The 21,835-nt window shown below is 34.8% G+C and overlaps 1 protein-coding gene across 1 annotated transcript; it reads right to left on the bottom strand.

Annotated features, from left to right (window-relative positions):
• Window positions 1-15,607: 15,607 nt before the first annotated feature.
• LOC107001574 lies at window positions 15,608-21,336 on the bottom strand. Its single transcript, XM_015199565.1, has 4 exons — window positions 21,303-21,336; window positions 17,543-17,646; window positions 16,548-16,787; window positions 15,608-15,712 (listed from the first exon to the last, which is right to left on the bottom strand). The coding sequence occupies exons 1-4, from the start codon at window positions 21,334-21,336 to the stop codon at window positions 15,608-15,610; spliced, it is 483 nt and encodes a 160-aa protein (XP_015055051.1).
• Window positions 21,337-21,835: the final 499 nt, after the last annotated feature.

The following is a 21,835-nucleotide window of genomic DNA, read 5'->3' on the forward strand; positions in this document are numbered from 1 at the left end:
TGTAATTACTTACGTATTTCTGATATATCAATACTGAATTGGGCAAGGGAACCCGACTTCGAATCTCTTGGACAACACATAGTTAATTTTCTTTCACCTAATTTTTGATTTATATTTCGGTTTGGGGAACCCGATTTTGAATCCCCTGATCACTAACATTATTTTTCCTTTCTTATTCCCCCCCTCCTCAGTTCACCTTAGGAGTTTTAAGCATTAGGTAATCGAGGATTGAAACCCTATAGCAACATTCATTTATTTCCCTTTTCCTAGTTTTTTCCCATGTTAACTGAGAGGAGGTGGGTTCGACTCCCACTCCACTCATTATTATTATTATTATTATTATTTAATTTCTCTACTTTTGTCCTTCTTCATCCAAGAGGTGGTGGGTTCGAATCCCACTCCTCCAATTATCTTTATGAATTTAAAATTTCCTTATACACTCTTGTTTGGCCAAGAGGGTTTGCATTCGAATTCCACACCTCTTTTTTTTTTTCAGCTTACATGTAGTGAGGTCTTGGGTTCAATCCCCACTGACATCACATGTTTTAAATTTATTTTTAAACTTATCAAACTTCAAGTATTGTTGACTAAAACTCCATCAACAAGTGATGGAAATTAAATTAAATTTTCTAGACTTTATTTAACAACATTCGTACGTTCGTTTTGTGGTGTTTTCACAATTTGTTTAACGCGTTTTTAGGTGTAGATTGATTGTTGTTTTAGCTTAGATTTTTCCACTCAATATCAGCCACCTTACACTTCATTTAAATATCACAATTACACACCTTATTCACAATAATTCCAATCATCCAACAAGCCATTTTAAGACTTCAAAACGTAGAACAACGACAAACATTTTACACATTGTACCACATCATTTTCGGTTGACATCATTGAACATGCTTGCTATTTCCAAACACAAAATCACAAAGAACATCATATTTCACACTTATCTACAAGCAACCATACCAACAACATGATTTCTAACCTAATTTATATTGAAATCGGAAGGAGACTAAGGACAAGGAATTCGACAATAAAGGGGACAGCCCTAGTTTCATATGTTGAATTTTGTAGAAAGAAATTTCTTTTGGAGAAAGGATTACAAGAGAGAAAACCCATACCTGGTTGTAGCTTTCCACACCATCAAAGTGCTACCCAAATCCTCCACTAAACCTTCAACACGATCCCGTCGAGAAGATGATGTAAATTTTTAGTTTCTTAAGTTAGTTTCTTTGAGTGTAGACAACTTTTGATTGTTTTCTAATTTTTTTTTTTGCAGCAAAGAAATAAAAATGTACGATAGAGAGAGAGGTTTAGGTGTGTGAGAGAGTATGTGTGAGATAGTGCCCCTTAAAACTAGGATAGTTGGCAACACTTACTCAATTTAATTTAATTAATAATAAATAACTAAAAATATGATTTCAGCTTTTTTTAATCAGCCATTAATTAAATAATATTAATTAATTACATTAATGTACCCACTTAAATAAAAACAATTTCATTCATTGCTTTCACCTAGGTTCGAACCCGGGTGGAGCAACACTTTACTCTTAGAGCCCATTTTCGACACTCTTTCCCCTAAATACCCCTACACCTTATTAATTAAATAATTAAATATATATATTTAGGGTAATTTCGATATCACCCTTAGCATGATTAAAGATCATTTTACCCCTAGACCCTCTAAACTTAAGACTTTCCACTTTTTAAGTCCGGTAAAGAGTCATTTGGGTAAAAAATTTTATATTCGGGAGCCCGACATGGCTGGAACAAACCTTTCTTAGCTCAACTAACTCCCCAAGTTAGTTGTTTTGACTGTTGCAAGGGTTCAGAGGTCTGTTTCTACGCGCATCAATCTGTGTAAACCCGGTCTAATCATAGGCTTTCTAGACAGATTAAGCATTACTTATCTTATATATTTTTAGGGTTGTTATAATCTTAAACTTCAATGTAAACATCAGCGTAAACGTCAACATCAATGTAAATGTGAACATCAACTTCAATGTCAATGCCAACATTAACATCAACGTCAACGTGAACATCATCATGAATGTCAACATAAATGTCAACATAAACATGCACATGAATATTAACGTGAAGATCAATGTTAACGCCAATGTGAATGTGAACATCAACCACAACGTCAATGTGAACGTCAACGTGATCATCAATGTAAACTTCATTTTGAATGTCAACATAAATATTAACATAAATTTCAAGGTGAATGTTAACACCAACATCAACGTCAATGTGAATGTCAACGTGCACGTCAACGTCAACGTCAACGTACACGTCAACATGAACGTGAATATAAATGTCAATATCAATGTAAATGTTAACTTAAATGCGAACATCAAGGTGAATGTCAACGTATACCTAAACGTCAACATCAACGTCCACATAAGTGTCAACGTAAAAGTCAACATCAACATTAATGTAAATGTCAACTTAAACTGTAACGTGAACGTGAACATGAATGTAAACATCAACGTCAACATCAATATGAACAGTAACATCAATGTGAACGTCAACGTAAATGTGAACGTCAACATAAACGTTAATGTAAGCGTGAATTCAATGTCAACATCAGCGTGAATTCAATGTAAACATCAACGTAAATGCAGAGTTAATGGTAATGTGAACATCATATGAATGTGAATGTCAACGTGAACATGAACTTGAACGTGAATGCATACGTCAATGTCAATGTGAATATGACCGTCAACTTGAACGTCAATGTGAACATCAATTTGAACATCAACGTGAACATCAACATTAAAGTCAACGTCAATGTAAACTATAAATATGAACGTTAATAATTACGTGAATATAAACATGAACGTCAACATAAACTTCAACATCAACATTATCGTCAATAACAATGTGAAAACAAACGTCAACGTGAATGTTAATATCAACGTCAACAACTACGTAGACGTCAACATCAACATTAACATCAGCATCAATATAAATGTCAACGCAAACATCATCTTGAACATCAACGTAAACGTGAATATGTAAACGTGTATTCAACGTCAACATCAATGTCATCATGAACGTCAACATCAACATGAACATAAGCGTCAATCTCAACGTTAATGTGTATGTGAATATCAATGTCGAAGTCGACGTAAACGTCAACGTTAACATCAACATCAACATGAACGTCAACATAAATGTGAACTTGAACATGAACTTCAACGTAAAAGTGAATTCCATGTCAACATTAAGGTCAACATCAACATCAATGTGAACGTAAATATAAACATAAATGTCAGCATAAACGTCAACATGAACATGAACGTGAACGTCAATGTCAATATGAATTTAACGTCTACGTGAACGTCAAAGTGAACGTAAACTTGAACATCAATGTGAACATTAATATGAACATCAAAGTCAATGGAAACATCTGCGTGAATGTCAATGTCAATGTCAACATCTTCGTGAACAAACATCAACGTTAAAATGAAGTCATCGTCAATTTCAATATGAACATGACGTAAACATCAACACGAACATCAACGTAAATGTAATCATAAACATGAACATGAATGTCAATGTCAGTGTGAACATCAACGTACACATAAATGTCAACATCAACATAAATATCAATGTCCATGTCTATGACAACGTAAATGTCAACGTCAACATTAATATCTACGTCAACATCAACATAAACATCAACGAGAACATCAATATGACGCCACCGTCAGCGTCAATTCAAACATGAACATCAATGTCAACGTCAATACGAATGTGAACATGAACGTCAATGTTAATGTTAATGTGAATGTCAACATGAACGTGAATGTCAACTTCAGCATCAATGTGAACGTCTACGTGAACATCACATTAGCATTAAAGTCAATGTGAATTTGACCATAAACTTCAGCGTTAACGTCAACATAAATGTTAGTGTGAACGTTATTGTAAACGTCAACGTGGACTTGAACGTGAACATCAAAAAAACTGTGAACATCAATGTGAACCTGAATGTCAACGTGAACATAAACGTCAACGTGAACTTGAACATCAACGTGATCCAAAACACCAACGTCAACATCAACGTCAATATCAACGTCAATGTAAGAGTCAATGAAAACTTCAACGTGAACGTCAACGTCAACGTCAACATCAATATGAACATGAACGTCAATGTCAACGTAAATATGAACAACAACATCAATGTCAATATAAACGTTAACGTGAATGTCAACATCAACGTAAATTTAAACATCAATGTAAACGTCAACATCAATGTCAACGCCATCAAAGTGTCAATGTAAACATAAACGTAAACATCAACATTAATGTAAACATCAGCGTAAACCTCAATGTGAACGTGAACGTGAACATCAACGTCAATGTGAATTTGAACATCAACAACAATGTCAACTAAACGTAAATAAGAGGTGAACGTCAACGTAAAAGTTAATGCAATGTCAACGCTAATGTCAACCTGAACGTCAATGTGTACGTCAACACTAATGCTAATGTGAATTTCAATTTGAACGTGAATGTGAACGTCAATGTGAACGTCAACGTCAACCTCAATGTGAACGTCAACATTTTTGTGAACTTCTATGCAAACATAAACTTGAACATAAATGTGAACGTTAACTTAAACGTAAAGATCAACTTGAATATCAATGTAAACATCAACATAAACGTCAACATCAATGTAAATGTGAACGTTAACGTCAACATCAATGTCAATATGAAATAAATTCATCATCAACGTAAATGTCAATGTGAATGTCAACATGAACGTGAATGTGTACGTGAACATCTACGTGAATGTCAGCGTGAACGTCAATGCTAACATCAACATGAATGTGAACGTCAACGTCAACATTAATGCGACTATGAACTGAACTTCAACGTGAACGTCCACGTAAATGTTAACTTAAACATGAACGAGAACGTCAATGTGAATGTGAGCGTCAATGTCAATGTAAATGTGAACTTGAACATCAACATGAACGTAAATGTGAACGTCAACATGAACATCAATGTCAATGTCAACGTAAATCTCAACGTCAGCATGAACATCAATGTCAATATCAATGTAAGCTTCAACGTGAACATCAATGTCAATGTGAATGTGAACATGTACGTCAATGTCAATGTGAACGTCAATGTGAAAGTCACGTCAACATGATTGTTAACATAAATGAAACATGAACGTTAATGTGAATGTAAACGTCAACATATATGTGAACGTCAATGTGTACGTCAATGTCAATGTTAACATAAATGTCAACGTGAACATCAACATTAACGTTAACATGAATGTGAAATTCAATGTGAACGTGAACGTCAACATAAATGTAAACTTGAACGTAAATGTGAACGTCAACGTGAATGTGAACATTAGCATAAACATCAACGTACACATTAGCATAAACATCAACTTCCACGTTAACATAAATTTGAACATCAACGTTAATGTCAACAACAAAGTCAACGTAAACAGTAAAGTCAACGTCAATGTGAGCATCATTAAGAACGTCAACGTAAAATTTAATGTGAACATAAACGTGAACGTCAATATTAACATCAACGACAATGTGAACATCAACCTCAATGTATATGTGAACGTCAATGTGAACATGAACATCAATGTACACGTCAGCTTGAATGTCAACGTAAACATTAACATAAACGTCAACATGAATATGAACATTAACGTTAACATAAACATCAACGTACACATAAACGTCAACACCACTGTACACGTCAACGTCCTCATCAATGACAACTTAAACTTCAACGTCAACATCAACATCAACATAAACGTTAAAGAGAACATCAATGTGAATGTGAATGTCAACATCAATGTGAACAGGAACATCAACGTCAACGTCAATGTGAATTTAAATGTAAATGTCAACATGAATGTCAAAGTGAACGTCAATGTTAACGTAAACATGAACTTCAATGTGTACGTTAACATCAATTTTATTTTGAACATAAATGTCAACGTCAATGTGAACGATAATGTCAACATTCTAACAACCCTGAAAAAATTGATATGCTAAGTAATACTTAATGTTTCTAGAATGCCTACGATTAGACGGGGTTCACAGGGATTGATGCGCGTACAACCAGATCTCTGAACCCTTGTGACATCCAGGCAAACTAACTTGCAGAGTTAGTCGAGCTAAGAAAGGTTGGGTCCGTCAATGTAGGGCACCCGAGTACGAATATTTACCCAGATGAGTCTTTACTGGAGTTAAAGAGGGGAAATCATAAGTTTGGAGGGTCTAGGGGTAAAATAGTCTTTTTCAGGCTAAGGGTAGTATTGTAATTTACCCTAAATATGTAATTAATTATTTAATTAGTAAGGTGGAGGGGTATTTTGGGGAGAGAGGGCCCAGATTGCCCTTTTAGCAGAATCTTGCTCCACCAGGGTTAGAACCTAGGTGGGAGCAATGATTTAAATTTTTTTATTTAAATTGGTAAATTAGTGTAATTAATTAATATTTATTATCTGATTTATGTAAAAGGAAAATCAGATGTTTTTAAAGGTTTGAAAGAGTCCTAGTTTGACTAAGTCTTTACCTAATCCTAAACAAACTTTGACGTTTAGCTCTTTCTCTCATGTCAATATCTCTCTTTCTTTTCACGTTCTCTTTGCCTAAACACAAGAACTGATCAGCAACTAAAAGTTCTTCACACTTGAAGAACATTCACGTTAAGAACTTAATAAAAACATAACCAAAAACGTTAGGCAAAAGGGAGGGATTTTTCCGTCAAAGTTTGGGGTTGAAGCTTTCAGAACTTGATGTGAGTTTGGAGGAGGTCTTTGGGCATCATGTTCAAGGTTTGAAAGTCAAAAAAGGTATGTGTTTTCTTACTCTTGATCCCTTTCCCAAGAGACCCTCAGGACTTAGATGAATCTATTCCGAAAACTATGGTTGTTCCCCGTTGCATTTCCCGGTCACTAGCTCCCATTGATTCGTAGGTTTGATATGTTTGCTGGTAGAAATTAGGGGTGCTATGTGATTTCGTGATGATAATGTTCATGTATGTGTGTTCGGATTTATGTGATTATTAAAGTATATTTTTCAAGACTATGTGATAAGTATTTGTGAAAAGTGTGTGTTGCCGTGGCTCTTGGACATGGATTGTAGCATGGAATGACATGTTTTATGGTTGTATTTCACGTTCACAAACTTGTATGAATCGTGATGTTCATATGAAGTATAATGTGGCTGATTTTAGTGAAGAACTATTAGCTAAATGATTCACGAAATGCCCTAAGAATTAACTAAAAATGTTGATGAAAACAAGATGGAAAATGTAACTCAAATTTCCAGCACCTTGTTTGTTAATTGCAGCAAAGTAATGTTGTTAATAAGCTATATAAAATGAAGAAAAATAAGTGAGGTCACTGAGGATCGATCCCGTGACCTCACCATGTAAAAAATCATTGAAATAATGTGAGTTAATAAGAATGTGACATGTGGGATTTAAACACGTGTGACTTACCGACAATGAAAAGAAAAATAAAAAAAATAAGAATGAGGTGTGTGGGGTTCGAACCCACAACCTCTCTATCAAATATTAGAGAGAATTAAAATAAAAATAAAAATTGAGGCATGTGGGAATCGGACCCACAACCACACGGTAGAATAAAGGAAATTAAGGAGAAAAGAAATGAGGTTTTGGGAGTTCGATCCCACACCCTCTTGGTCAAAACAAAAATTGGTTTAAGGAAAACGGAAAATAAAAGATAATGAGGTTGTGAGGGTTCGATCCCACATCCTCTAAGTCCAAGCGAACAAAAACTAAAGAAAGAAATTAAGGGAAAAGGAAAAAAAGGCGTTGGGGCTCGATCATGGGTCCCCAAGTCGTGTTGATCAAATTAAAATAAATAAAAATGTAAGTGTTGTCAAAGGGATTTGAAATAGGCTTCCCTTGCCAAAATCCTTATTGATACATAAGTCGTATGTGAATAAATTTTTAAAGAAAAAGATGCCTACATAGATCGAAATCGAGATTTTTGCATACTTATATGAAGCATAAGTGTTGTACCACATAATTTTAGGAATAGAGGAATCACTTAAACAAACTATGATTGAAGCATCATGGCTTATATGTATAGACCAATAAGTCTAGCATACATGTAAAGTAAGTGAACCTAAGATGTATGTAACAAAACGATGAAGCCCTAGAAGGGTCAAATAAAAGTGTGAAACACACTAAATGGCCATGTAATAGCATATGATGAAATGAACATTCACGTAAAAGGGGTGAGTAATTATGAATAGCAACTACATTAAAGCTAATGAATGTGGTGAAAACATGAGAAAAGGCTAATGTGAAAGATGAAAGCAATCTCAAATGAGCCTAAGAAAATGTTACCAAAACGTACTCACCTATGAGAGTGTAAAGCTATATAAGAGACTAGTCTCTATGAACGCTCTAACAAAAGTATTCAGATTAATGAATACTTAATACTAATAATGAGATGATAAATCATCTATTGAGCTAATGTGCTCATACTAGAATCCAACTTCCATGACATATTAGTTGAATGTAATGGAACTTTATACTGAGCACCGATAGGCTAGCTATGAGGGGTGATGCCTTCTTTCGGGAAGGGCGGAGTTTCACGTAACTCTCATGAGATGAGACTGTCCGGCATTCTAGGTATGGTTCTCCTTATATATCCTAGTCTTTGAACCTATACTGCCAATATAGGGATCTAGCAGGGTTAAATTCCCTATGTACGCTAGCATGTTTTCAGTCACTTTTGCTGGTGATTTAACCTTTTTTCGTTGTGGGGAAGACACTGGATTACATGATGCTCACATGATTTATGTCGGTTAATGTTAAAGATCCCAAATGAATGAATAAGGACAGCCTCAAATGATGCACATAATGATATGAACGATACCGAATGTGTTAGGATAGGATAATCAAGTGGTGAGCTAGACTCAAGTAATGACACTAGGTTATTCTTGATCATTGCACCGCAAACCCGATGAGAGTCTTAAACTACATCCTAGGTATGGCTAGTGTTTACACTAGTTTATGAATGAATGAAATGAAGTACGTATGAATGATTGAAGCAGACTCTGTGTTTTCTAAATAAGGCTCTTTAGTTGAGGTCCCATACGTTGAGTCCTTATTTCGGGAAGCCTTAATTTCAAGTCCATGATTCCTAGGTCTCATGGCATATGAACGAATGATATGAAATATGTTATGTGCTATATGAAATATGTTATGTGCTATGTGTAAGATGTTATGTGTTGTGTTCAATATGATACGTATGATGATGCATGTTACTCTCATGGCATGACTTTTCCAAACAAAATTTGGCAAGTCCCCTATGTTTCCTAATTCAAATTTGGCAAGTCCCTTGATTTTCCTAATCCCAATTTGGCAAGTCCACTGACTTGACTTTCCATAAATCATGTTTTGAGGAAAGACCTATTCTTACTAATGCATGTCATTGTTGTGTGGTAGAACATACCCTTACTTACTACAAGTGTGTAATAATATCATACAACTCTACATTTTTAGGTGCAGGCATAGGTGGTCGTTAGATCTTATAGATCGACGCTGAAGCTATCCGGACGTGGGGCATTCATTCGAAATTGGTATGCCCTCACATATTGGAAGACACTTTCCCATTATATTCTAGCTTAGTTATAGGATTGACCTAGTGGAATATGTTCCACTAGCTTTTCTTTCACGTTATATTTCAGACATTGTATTGGTGCCATTTTTGCAAATATACACTTAATGCAATATTGAACTATTTCTTTCATTTGATGTTCTTAATGTTAGATGGTTGATGATGAACGCATATGAATTTAAGTAGAATGACTTACATGCATGTTACGAAACAAAAAAATCAAATTTTCTGCTAAAGTAAACCTAGATAAAGTAAGGATGACATATGTAGGCTTGTCTGCGACCTTTGAGAGGTCAACGACGCCGATCTTATCGGGGGTCTAGATTCTAGTCATGACAAACATGAACGTCAATGTCAGCGTGAACGTCACCGTCACCGTCAATATGGACGTCAATATTAAGCTCAATATTAACGTAATGTGAACATTAATAAGAATGTGAACGTCAACTTAAACATCAACGTGAAACGAATACGTTAACGTCAACTTCATCATTAACATCAACATAAATGTAAACGTCAGAATGAACGTCAACATAAACGTCAACATAAATGTAAACATAAATATGAAATTGGACATGAACGTGAATGTGAACGTGAATGTCAATGGGAATGTCGATATCAATGTGAACGTGAACGTCAACACCAAGGTTAACGTGAACGTCAACGTGACCCTGAACGTCAACATCAATATCAACGTCAACATCAATATCAACGTAAGAGTCAACGAGAATGTTAATGTGAATGTGAACATCAATATCAATGTAAACATGAAGGTGAATGTCAACATTAATGTTAAAGTCAACGTCAACGTTAGTAAAAACGTTAATGTGAATATCAACGTCAACTCAAACGTGAATGTGAATGCCATCGTCAATGTAAATGGCAACATGAACTTCAACATTAAAGTTAACATGAACGTCAACGTTAATATGAACGTGAACGTCAAAATCAATGTGAACGTCAATGTAAATATGAACTTGAAGGTGAACATCTACGTAAACGTCAATATCAATGTAAACATGAGCTTCAATGTTAATGTGAACATCAATGTCAACATTAATATAAACAGCAAAGTCAACATTAATGCTAACGTTAAAGTGAATGTTAGCGTAATGCTAACGTTAAATTGAATGTTATCGTGAACGTCAACATGAATGTCAATGTCAACATGAATATGACCGTCAACGTGAATATCAATTTGAACATCAACGTGAATGTCAAAGTCAATGTTAATGTGAATATGAACGTCAACATCAATGTCAATGTCAATGTCAATGTAAATTTTTAATGTGAACGTTAATATGAATGTTAACGTGAACATTGAACACCAATATAAGCGTTAACATCAAAGTTACCATCAACTAAAATGTGAAGTAAATGTCAACATCCATGTCAACGTCAATGTGAACATTGACGTCGACGTCAACATCAACATGAATGTCAACTTGAACGTCAACGAGAAAGTGAACGTGAACATCTACATGAACATGAACATGAGCATCAACGTCAATATTAACTTCAACATCAACGTCGACGTCAACTTAAATTTCAAAGTCAACATCAACATCATATTAACATCAACATAAATGTGAACATGAACGTGAACCTAAATGTAAACGTGAATTCCACGTCACGTCAAGGTGAACTTCAACTTGAACGTCAACATGAACGTCAACTTGAATGTCAACGTCAATGTAAATGTCCACGTCAACGTAAATATCTGTGTGAATATTAACATCAATGTCAATATCAACGTGAATGTCAATGCCAACATAAATGTCAATGCCAACGTGAACGTCAATATCAATTTTAACGTGAACGTAAACGTAAACATTAACATGAATGTCAAGGTACACATGAATGTCAACGTAAATTTTAATGTAAACATGAACATGAACATGAATGTCAATGTAAACATCAACGTACACATAAATGTCAATGTCAACGTAAACATCAATGTCTAGGTCAACATCAACGTAAAAGTCAATGTCAATATCAACGTAAACGTCAACGAGAATGTGAATGTCAATGTCATAAGAACATGAACATCAATATCAACATCAATGTGAATGTCAACAAAAAATGTCAACATAATGTTAACGTAAATCTGAACGTCAACATTAATTTTAACATGAACGTGAACTTCAACATGAATGAGAACGTCAACATAAACATAAATTTTAACGTTAACATGAATGTGAACGTAAACGTTAATGTCAACGTCAATGTCAACATAAACCTTAGCTTGAACTTCAATGTAATCATCAACAAAAACATCAACGTTAACGTAACCATAAATATCAACATCAACCTCAACATCAATGTGAACGTCAACATGAACGTGAACATCAACATAAATGTCATCTTGAACGTAAACATAAACATCAACATAAACGTTAACATGAATGTGAATATCAACATCAACGTAAATATAAATGTCAACAAGAACGTGAACGTAAACATAAACATAATGTGAACGTCAACTTAAATGTCAACTTGAATTTCAATAAAAACATCAATGTAAACATCAACGTTAACGTAAATGTGAACATCAATGTCAATGTAAACGTCAACGTCAACATCAATGTGAAGACCATCATGAATGTAAACATAAACGTTAACGTGAACTTGCACGTGAATATTAACGTGAACATCTACATTAACGTCAACGTTAATGTGAACATCAACCTAAACATCGATATGAACGTCAACGTGAATGTGAACATCTATATAAACGTCATCTTGAATATCAATGTAAACATTAACATAAACATCAACGAGAATGTGAACATCAACTCAACGTAAACGTCAATGTTAATATGAATGTTAACATGTACGTCAATGTACACATTAATATGAAGGTAAACGTGAACGTCAACGTCAATGTCAATGTCAACGTTAACTTAAAATGAACGTTAAGGTGAACATCAACGTATACCTAAACGTCAATATCAACATCCAAAAAAGTGGCAACGTAAACGTAAATGACAACATCAACATTAACGTAAATGTCAACTTAAACCTTAAAGTGAACGTGAACGTGAACGTGAAAGTCAATGTGAACGTCAACATCAATGTGAACATCAACATAAACGTGAACGTGGACATCACCGTCAGCCTTAATTCAATGTCAGCGTCAATGATAACTTTAATTTAAACATGAATGTGAACAATAATGTAATTGTAGAGTGAATGTTAACATGAACATCAACATGAACGTGAATGTCAACGTGAACGTGAATGTATACGTCATTATAAACGTGTATATGACTGTCAACTTGAACATCAATTTAAACATCAACGTGAACGTCAATGCTAAAGTTAGCGTCAATGTAAGTTTTGAATGTGAACATTAACGTTTACGTGAGCATGAACATAAAAAATCAATGTAATCATTAACATCAATGTTATCATTAACGACAATGTGAACACCAATGTCAACGTGAATGTCAATATCAATGTCATTGTCCATGTCAACATCTACATCGACGTCAACATCAACATTAACATCAACATCAATATAAATGTCAATGCAAACATCATCTTGAACATCACCGTCAATGTGAACACGTAACGTGAATTCAACATGAACATCAATATCAATGTCAACGTCAACATCAATATTAACGTGAACATCAACATCAACGTCAACGTCAACATCAACTTCAAAATCAACATGAATGTCAATAGCAATGTGAAAGTGAACATTAACGTGAACGTGAACCTCAACATACATGTGAATTCCACATCAACATCAAGGTTAATGTAAACGTCAATGTGAACGTAAACATCAACATAAATGTCAGTGTAAACGTCAACATGAACATGAACATTAATGTCAACGTCAATGTGAATGTGAATGTCAACGTGAACGTCAAAGTGAATGTCAATGTCAACGTACACGTAAATGTCAACATCAAAATTAACGTAAATGTCCACATAAACCTTAATGTGAATATGAACGTCAACGTCAATATCAATATAAACATTAATGCAAATGTAAATGTTAACATGAACATCAATATTTACGTGAACATTAACGTAAATCTGAATGTGAATGTGAATGTCAATGTTAACTTAAACGTGAACGTCAATGTTTATGTCAACATCAATGTTAACGTGAAAGTCAACATGAACATCAATGTGAACGTGAACGTTAATGTCAACATCAATGTAAACAACAACGTAAACATCAACGTGAAAGTGCACGTGAACATCAACATAAACATCAATGTCAACCTGAACGTGAACGTCAATGTGAACTTTAATGTAAACATCAAGGTGAACGTCAATGTGTATATCAACATAAAAATAAACGTGAACATTAACATGAACGTGAAAGTCAATGTGAACGTGAACCTTTACGTCAACGTCAACGTGAATATGACCGTCAACTTGAACATCAACGTGAACGTCAATTTGAACATCAACGTGAACGTTAACTTCAATGTCAACATTAATGAAAACGTCCATAAAAGTGTCAACATAAACGTAAATATCAACATCCATATTAACATAAACATCAACGTAAAACTTAATGTGAACGTCAACATCAATGTCAATGTAAATGTGATTGTGAACGTCAATATCAACGTGAATTCACCATAAATATGACGTGAACGTCTACATAAATGTCAATGCAATGTCAACGCTAATGTCAACCTGAATGTCAATGTATACGCCAACATCAAACGCTAACGTGAATTTCAATGTGAACATGAATGTAAACTTCAACGTCAACCTCAATGTTCACATCATCATGAACGTGAACTTCAATGCAAACATAAATGTGAACATCAACATGAATGTCAATGTGAACATAAATGTCAGCTTGAATGTCAATGTAAACATAAGCATAAATGTCAATGTCAATGTAAATGTGAACATCAACTAAACATTAACGTCAACGTGAACATCAAATTCAACATCAATATAAACGTCAACATGAATATCAACATGAACGTGAATGTGCACGTGAACATCTACGTATATATCAATGTGAACGTCAATGCTTACATCAACGTGAATGTGAACTTCAACATCAAGATTAATGTGAATGTGAACGTCAACGTGCATGTAATCTTAAACATCAACGTCAACATAAACTTTGACTTTAACGTGAATGTGAACGTTAATTGCAATGTCAATGTGAGCTTAAACATCAATGACGTCAATGTCAACATCAAGGTGGATGTGAACATCAATGTCAACATACACCTCAATGTGAACATCAATAAGAGTGTAAATTTGAACCTCAACATCAATGTGAACCTGAGGGTAAACGTTAATGTCAATGTGAACATCAATGTGAACATCAACGTCAACATGAACGATTACATCAACATGAACGTCAACGTAAACGTGAATTCCATGTCAACGTCATCGTGAACGTCAACCTCAATGTGAATGTAAATATCAATATAATTGTCAGTGTAAACGTCAACATGAACATGAACGTGAACGTCAAAGTCAATGTGAATGTCACGTCTAGGTGAACGTCAAAGTGAACATAAACATGAACATCAACGTTAATGGAACCATCTACTTGAATGTCAATGTCAACATCAATATCAATGTGAATGAACATGCCAACATAAACATCAACATTAAAGTGAATGTCATCATCAATTTAAAAGTGAACATACGTAAACATCAACACGAACATCAACATAAATATGAACGTAAACATGAATATGAACGTCAATGTCAATTTGAACATCAACGTAGACATAAACGTCAAAATTAATATAAATGTCAACATCCATGTCAACGACAATGAAAATGTCAACATCAACATTAATATCTACGTCAACATCAAAATAAATGTCAATAAGAACGTCAAGGTGACGTCAACGTTAATGTCAATGCAAATATGAACATTAATGTCAATGTCAATATGAATGTCAATGTTAACATGAACGTGAATGTCAACTTCAATATCAATGTGAACGTCTACATGAACGTCACATGAACATTAACATCAATGTGAATTTGAACATAAACGTCAGCGTAAACGTCAACATAAACATTAGTGTGAATGTCAACGTAAACGTCAACCTGGAAATATATGTGAACGTCAATGAGAATGTGAATGTCAATGTGAACATGAATGTCAACGTGAACCTTAACATCAACGTGAACCTGAACGTCAACGTGATCCTGAACATCAACATCAACGTCAATGTCAATATCAACATCAATAAAAGAGTCAATGAAAATATTAGCGTAAACAGGAACGTCAACGTCAATATGAATGTGAACATCAATGTAAACATAAATGTGAACATCAACGTCAATGTTAATATAAATGTTAACGTGAATTGCAACGTCAACGTCAATTTGAACATCAATGTGAACGTCAACATCAACGTCAACACTAATGTTAACGTCCATAAAAGTGTAAAGTAAACATAAACATCAACATCAACATTAATGTAAACATCAATGTAAACCTCAATGTGAACGTAAACATGAACATCAATGTCAATGTGAATTTGAGCGTCAACATCAACGTGAATTCAACATAAATATGATGTGAATGTAAATGTAAATGTTAATGCAATGTCAACGGTAATGTCCACTGGAACGTCAATATGTACATCAATGCCAACACTAACGTAAATTTCAATGTGAACATGAATGTGAACGTCAACGTCAACCTCAATGTGAATGTCAACATGAACGTGAGCATCTACGCAAACATAAACTTGAACATCAATGTGAACATCAACGTGAACGTAAATATCAGCTTGAATGTCAATGTAAACATTAGCAAAAACGTCAACATCAATGTAAATGTGAACGTTAATGTCAACACCAATGTCAACATGAACATCAAATTCAACATCAACGTAAATATCAATGTGAATATCACATGAACGTGAACGTGTACGTGAACATCTACGTGAATGTCAATGCTAACTTCAACATGAATATGAACGTAAACTACAACATCAATGCGAATGTGAAAGTGAACTTCAACTTGAACGTCAACATAAACGTTAACTTGAATGTGAACGAGAACGTCAATGTGAATATGAATGTCAATGTCAATGTCACTGTGAACTTGAACATCATCGTGAACGTCAATATGAACGTCAATGTGAACGTCAATATCAATATCAACGTAAACCTCAACGTCAACATCAACATCAATGTAAGCTTCAACGTGAATGTCAATGTCAATATGAACGTGAACGTCAATCTCAATATGAACGTCAATGTGAAAGTCACGTCAACATGAACTATAATGTCAACATGAACGTTAACATAAATGTGAACATGAACATGAACGTGAATATTAACACATATGTGAATGTCAATATGTACGTCAATGAAGTTGTTAACGTAAACGTTAATGTAAACGTCAATTTGAACATCAACATTAACATTAACATGAATGTGAACTTCAACGTGAATGTGAACATCAACGTAAACATAAACTTGAACGTCAATGTCAATGTCAATGTGAACGTTAACGTAAACATCAACGTACACATCAACATAAACATCAACTTCAATGTAAACATAAGCGTGAACATCAACGTTAATGTCAACTTCCACGTCAACGTCAACACTATCGTCCACATCAAGGTAAGCATTATAAAGAATGTCAACGTAAAGGTTAACATGAACGTGAATGTCAAAATAAACGTGAATGTCAATGTGAACATCAACCCCAACGGCTATGTGACCGTCAATGTGAACGTGAACGTCAATGTAGACGTCATCTTGAACGTCAACATAAACATTAACATAAATGTCAATGTGAATATGAACATCACCATAAACGTATATGTAAACGCCAATGTGAACATCAACGTACCCATAAACAACAATGTCACTGTACACATCAACGTCCACATCAATGACAACTTAACCGCCAACCTTAACATCAACATCTACGTCAACATCGGTATAAACGTCAATGAGAACGTCAACATTAATGTGAATGTCAACGTCAATGTGAACATGAACATCAACGACAACATCTATGTAAATGTAAATGTAAATGTCAACGTGAATATCAAAGTGAACGTCAATGTCAACGTAAATGTGAACGTTAATGTGTATGCTAACATCAATGTCAACGTCAATGTTAATGTCAACATCATAACAATCCTAAAAAATAAATATGCTATGTAATGCTTAATGGGTCTAGAATGCCTACGATTTGACCGGGTTCACACGGATTAATGGGTGTAGAACCAGACTTCTGAACACTTGTGAAATCTAGGCCAAATAACTTGGGGAGTTAGTTGAGCTAGGAAGGGTTGGCTTCAGCCATGTAGGGCACCCAAATACGAAGTTACCCGGATGTGTCTTTACCGGACTTAAAGAAGGGAAATCTTAAGTTTGGAGGGTATAGGGGTAATATGGTCTTTTTCCTAGATAAGGGTACTATCATAATTACCCTAAATATGTAATTAATTATTTAATTAATAAGGTGGAGGAGTATTTTTGGGGGAGAGGGCCCAAATTGCCATTTTGGCAGAATCTTGCTCCACCCGGGTTAGAACCTAGGTTGGAGCAATGATTTAAATTTTTTATTTAAATTCGTAAATTAATGTAATTAATTAACATTTATTATCTGATTTAAGTAAAAGAAAGAGTCCTAGTTTGACTAAGTCTTTACCTAAGCCTAAACAACCTTTCACGTTTTACTCTCTCACTCATGTCAATATCTCTCTTTCTTTTCACGTTCTCTCTTCCTAATCACAAGAAATGATCAGCAACTAAAATTTCTTCACACTTGAAGAACATTCACGTTAAAAAATTAATAAAAACAGAACCAAAAACGTTAGGCAAAAGGGAGGGATTTTTCCGTTGATGTTTGGTGTTGAAGCTTTCGGAATTAGATGTTAGTGTGGAGCAGGTCTTTGGGCATCATGTTCAAGGTTTAAATTCAAAATAAGTTATGTGTTTTCTTACTCTTGATCCGTTTCCCAAGAGACCCTTAGGACTCAGATGAATCTATTACGAAAACTATGGTTGTTCGCCCTTGCATGTCCCTGTCACTAGCTCCCATTTATTCATAGGTTGGACATGTTTGCTGGTAGAAATGAGGGGTGTAATGTGATTTCGTTATGATCATGTTCATATATGTGTGTTCGGATTTATGTGATTATTAAAGTATGTTTTTTCAAGACAATGTGATTAGTATGTGTGCAAATTGTGTGTCGTCGTGGCTGTTGGACACGGATTGGAGCATGGAATGACATGTTTTATGGTTGTATTTGACGTTCACAAACTTGTATAAATTGTGATGTTCATATGAAGAATAATGTGGCTGATTTGAGTAAAAAACTATTAGCTAAATGATTCACGAAATGCCCTAAGAATTAACTCAAAATGTTGATGAAAACAAGATGTAAAATGTAACTCAAATTTCAAGCACCTTGTTGGTTAATTTCAGCCAAGTATTGTTGTTAATAAGTTATATAAAATGAATAAAAATAAGTGAGGTCACTGAGGATCGAACCCGTGACCTCACCATTTTAAAAATCATTGAAATAATGTGAGTTAACAAGAATGTGACATGTGGGATTCGAACCCGTGTAACTTGACCGGCAATGAAAAGAAAAATTAAAAAAATAAGACTAAGGTGTGTGGGGTTCGAACCCACAACCTCTCTATCAAACATTAGAGGGAATTAAAAGAAAAATAAAAATTGAGGCATGTGGGAATCGAACCCACAACCACACGGTAGAATAAAGGAAATTAAGGAGAAAAGAAAATGAGGTTGTGGGGGTTCGATCCAACACCCTCTTGGTCAAAACAAATATTGGTTTATGGAAAAAGGAAAATAAAAGATATTGAGGTTGTGGGGGTTACATCCCACATCCTCTAAGTCCCAAACGAACGAAAACTAAAGAATGAAATTAAGGCAAAATGAGAAGCAGGCGTTGGGGCTCGATCTTGGGTCCCCAAGCCGTGTGGATCAAACAAAAAAATGTAAGTGTCGTCCAAGGGATTCGAAATAGAGTTCCCTTGCGAAAATTCCGTATTGATACATAAGTCATATGTGAAAAAATTTTCATAATAAAAGTTTCCTACATAGATCGAAATTGAGATCTAGTCATACTGACAAGATGCATAAGTCTTGTACCATATAATATTAGGAAGATATGAATCTTTTAAATGAACTATGATTGAAGCCTCATGGCTTGTATGTATAGACTCATAAGTCTAGCATACATGTAAACTAAGTTAACCTAAGATGTGTGTAACAAAATAATGAAACCCTAGAAGGGTCAAGTAAGAGTGTGAAACACACTAAATGGACAAGTGCATTGGCATATGATGAAATGAACATTCACCTAAAAAGGGGTGAAGAAATATGAGGAGCAAATATGCTAAAGCAAATGAATATACTGATAACATGATAACAGGCTAATGTGAAAGATGAGAGCAATCTCAAATGAGCCTAAGAAAATGTTACCAAAATTTACTCACTTATGAGAGTGTAAAGCTAAAGAAAAGACCTGTCTTTATGAAAACTCTAACTAAAGTATTGAGATTAATGTATACTTAATACTTATAATGAGATGATAAATCATCTATTGAGATATGATGTTCTCACACTAGAATCTAACTTCCATGACAAATGCATTGAATGTAATAGAACTTTACACAGAGCACCGATAGGCTAGCTATGAGTGGTGATTCCTTCTTTTGGGAAGGGCAGAGGTTCACCTAACTCATATGAGATGAGACTTTCCGGCATGACGGGTATGGGTCTCCTTATATCTCCTAGTCTTTGAACCTATACTACAATTATAGGGATCTAGCAGGGTTCAATTTCCTATGTACGCTAGCATGTTTTGGGTAACTTTGGCCGGCAATTCAACCTCTTTTCGGGGTGGGGCAGACACTGGATTGCATGATGCTCACATGATCTATGTGGGTTAAAGATAAAGTTCCCAAATGAATGAATGAGTCCAGCCTCAAATGATGCACATAATCATAAGAACAATACCAAAGGTGTTAGGATAGGATAATCAAGAGGTGAGATACACTCAAGTAACGACACTAGGTTATTCTTTATCAGTGCACAGCAAACCCGATGAGAGCCTTACACTACATCCTAGGTATGGCTAGTGTTTACACTAGCTTATGAATGACTGAAATGAAGTACGTATGAATGAATGATGCAGACTTTGTGTTTGCTAAAGAAGGCTCCCTAGTTGAGGTCCCATATAATGAGTCCTCATTTCGGGAAGTCTTAATGTCATGTTCATGATTTCAAGTTCTCATGGTACATGAACGAATGATATGAAATATGTTACGTGCTATATGCAATATGTTATGTTATGTTTACAATATGATACGTATGATGATGCATGTTACTCTCATGGAATGACATTCCTAAACCAAATTTGGTAAGTCCCCTGACTTTTCTAATTCAAATTTGGGAAGTCCCCTGACTTTCTTAATTGCAATTTGGCAAGTCTCCTGACATTCCTAATCCCAATTCGGCAAGTCCAAAGACTTGAATTTCCATAAATCATGTTTTAGAAAAGAGCTATTCTTACTCATGCATGTCCTTGATGAGTGCTTGCGTATAACAATACTTAGTACAAGTGTGTACTTATCCCATACCACTCTACATTTTTAGGTACAGGTACAAGTGGACGTTAGAGCTTACAGATTGACGTTGAAGCTATCCAGATGTAGAGCATTCATCCGGACTTGGTAGGCCGTCATGCATTGGAGTACGCTTGCCCATTATATTTTAGATTAGTTATATGATTGAGCTAGTGGAGTATGTTCCATTAGCGTTTCTTTCCCTTTTTATTTCAGACATTGTGTTGGTGCGAGATTGGAAGGTCTACGCTTAATGCAATATTGAACTATTTCGTTCATTTGATATTCTTAATGTTAGATGGTTGATGGTGAACGTATATGAATTTAAGTGGAATGACTTACATGCATGTTACGAAACAAAAAGATTAAATTTTCCGCTAAATATAACCTAGATGAATTAAGGATGACGTATGTAGCTTGTCTGCAACCTCTGAGAGGTTAACGATGCTGGTCTTGTCTAGGATCTAGATTCCGGTCGTTAAAAACTTGGTATCAGAGCACTAGTTTAAATTCCTAATTTAATAAGTTCACATCAACCATATTAAGCAGTTTCTATATAATTGTGGTGAGGTGCACCACTATCATGATTTAGAG

Source organism: Solanum pennellii, chromosome 10, assembly GCF_001406875.1.
Source record: "Solanum pennellii chromosome 10, SPENNV200".
In the NCBI taxonomy this organism is placed as follows: Eukaryota; Viridiplantae; Streptophyta; class Magnoliopsida; order Solanales; family Solanaceae; genus Solanum; species Solanum pennellii.

Bases quoted from the DNA above. Each gene is read 5' to 3' on its own strand.
- LOC107001574 (XM_015199565.1), bottom strand. From the start codon at position 21,336: ATGCTCTACATCTGGATAGCTTCAACGTCAATCT. The intron at 17,647-21,302 runs GTAAGCTCTAAC...ACATTTACATAG, and splicing joins GATAGCTTCAACGTCAATCT to ATGTTGTCGTTGATGTTCAT. The intron at 15,713-16,547 runs GTACACGTTCAC...ATATATTTCCAG, and splicing joins ACATTCACGTAGATGTTCAC to GTTGACGTTTACGTTGACAT.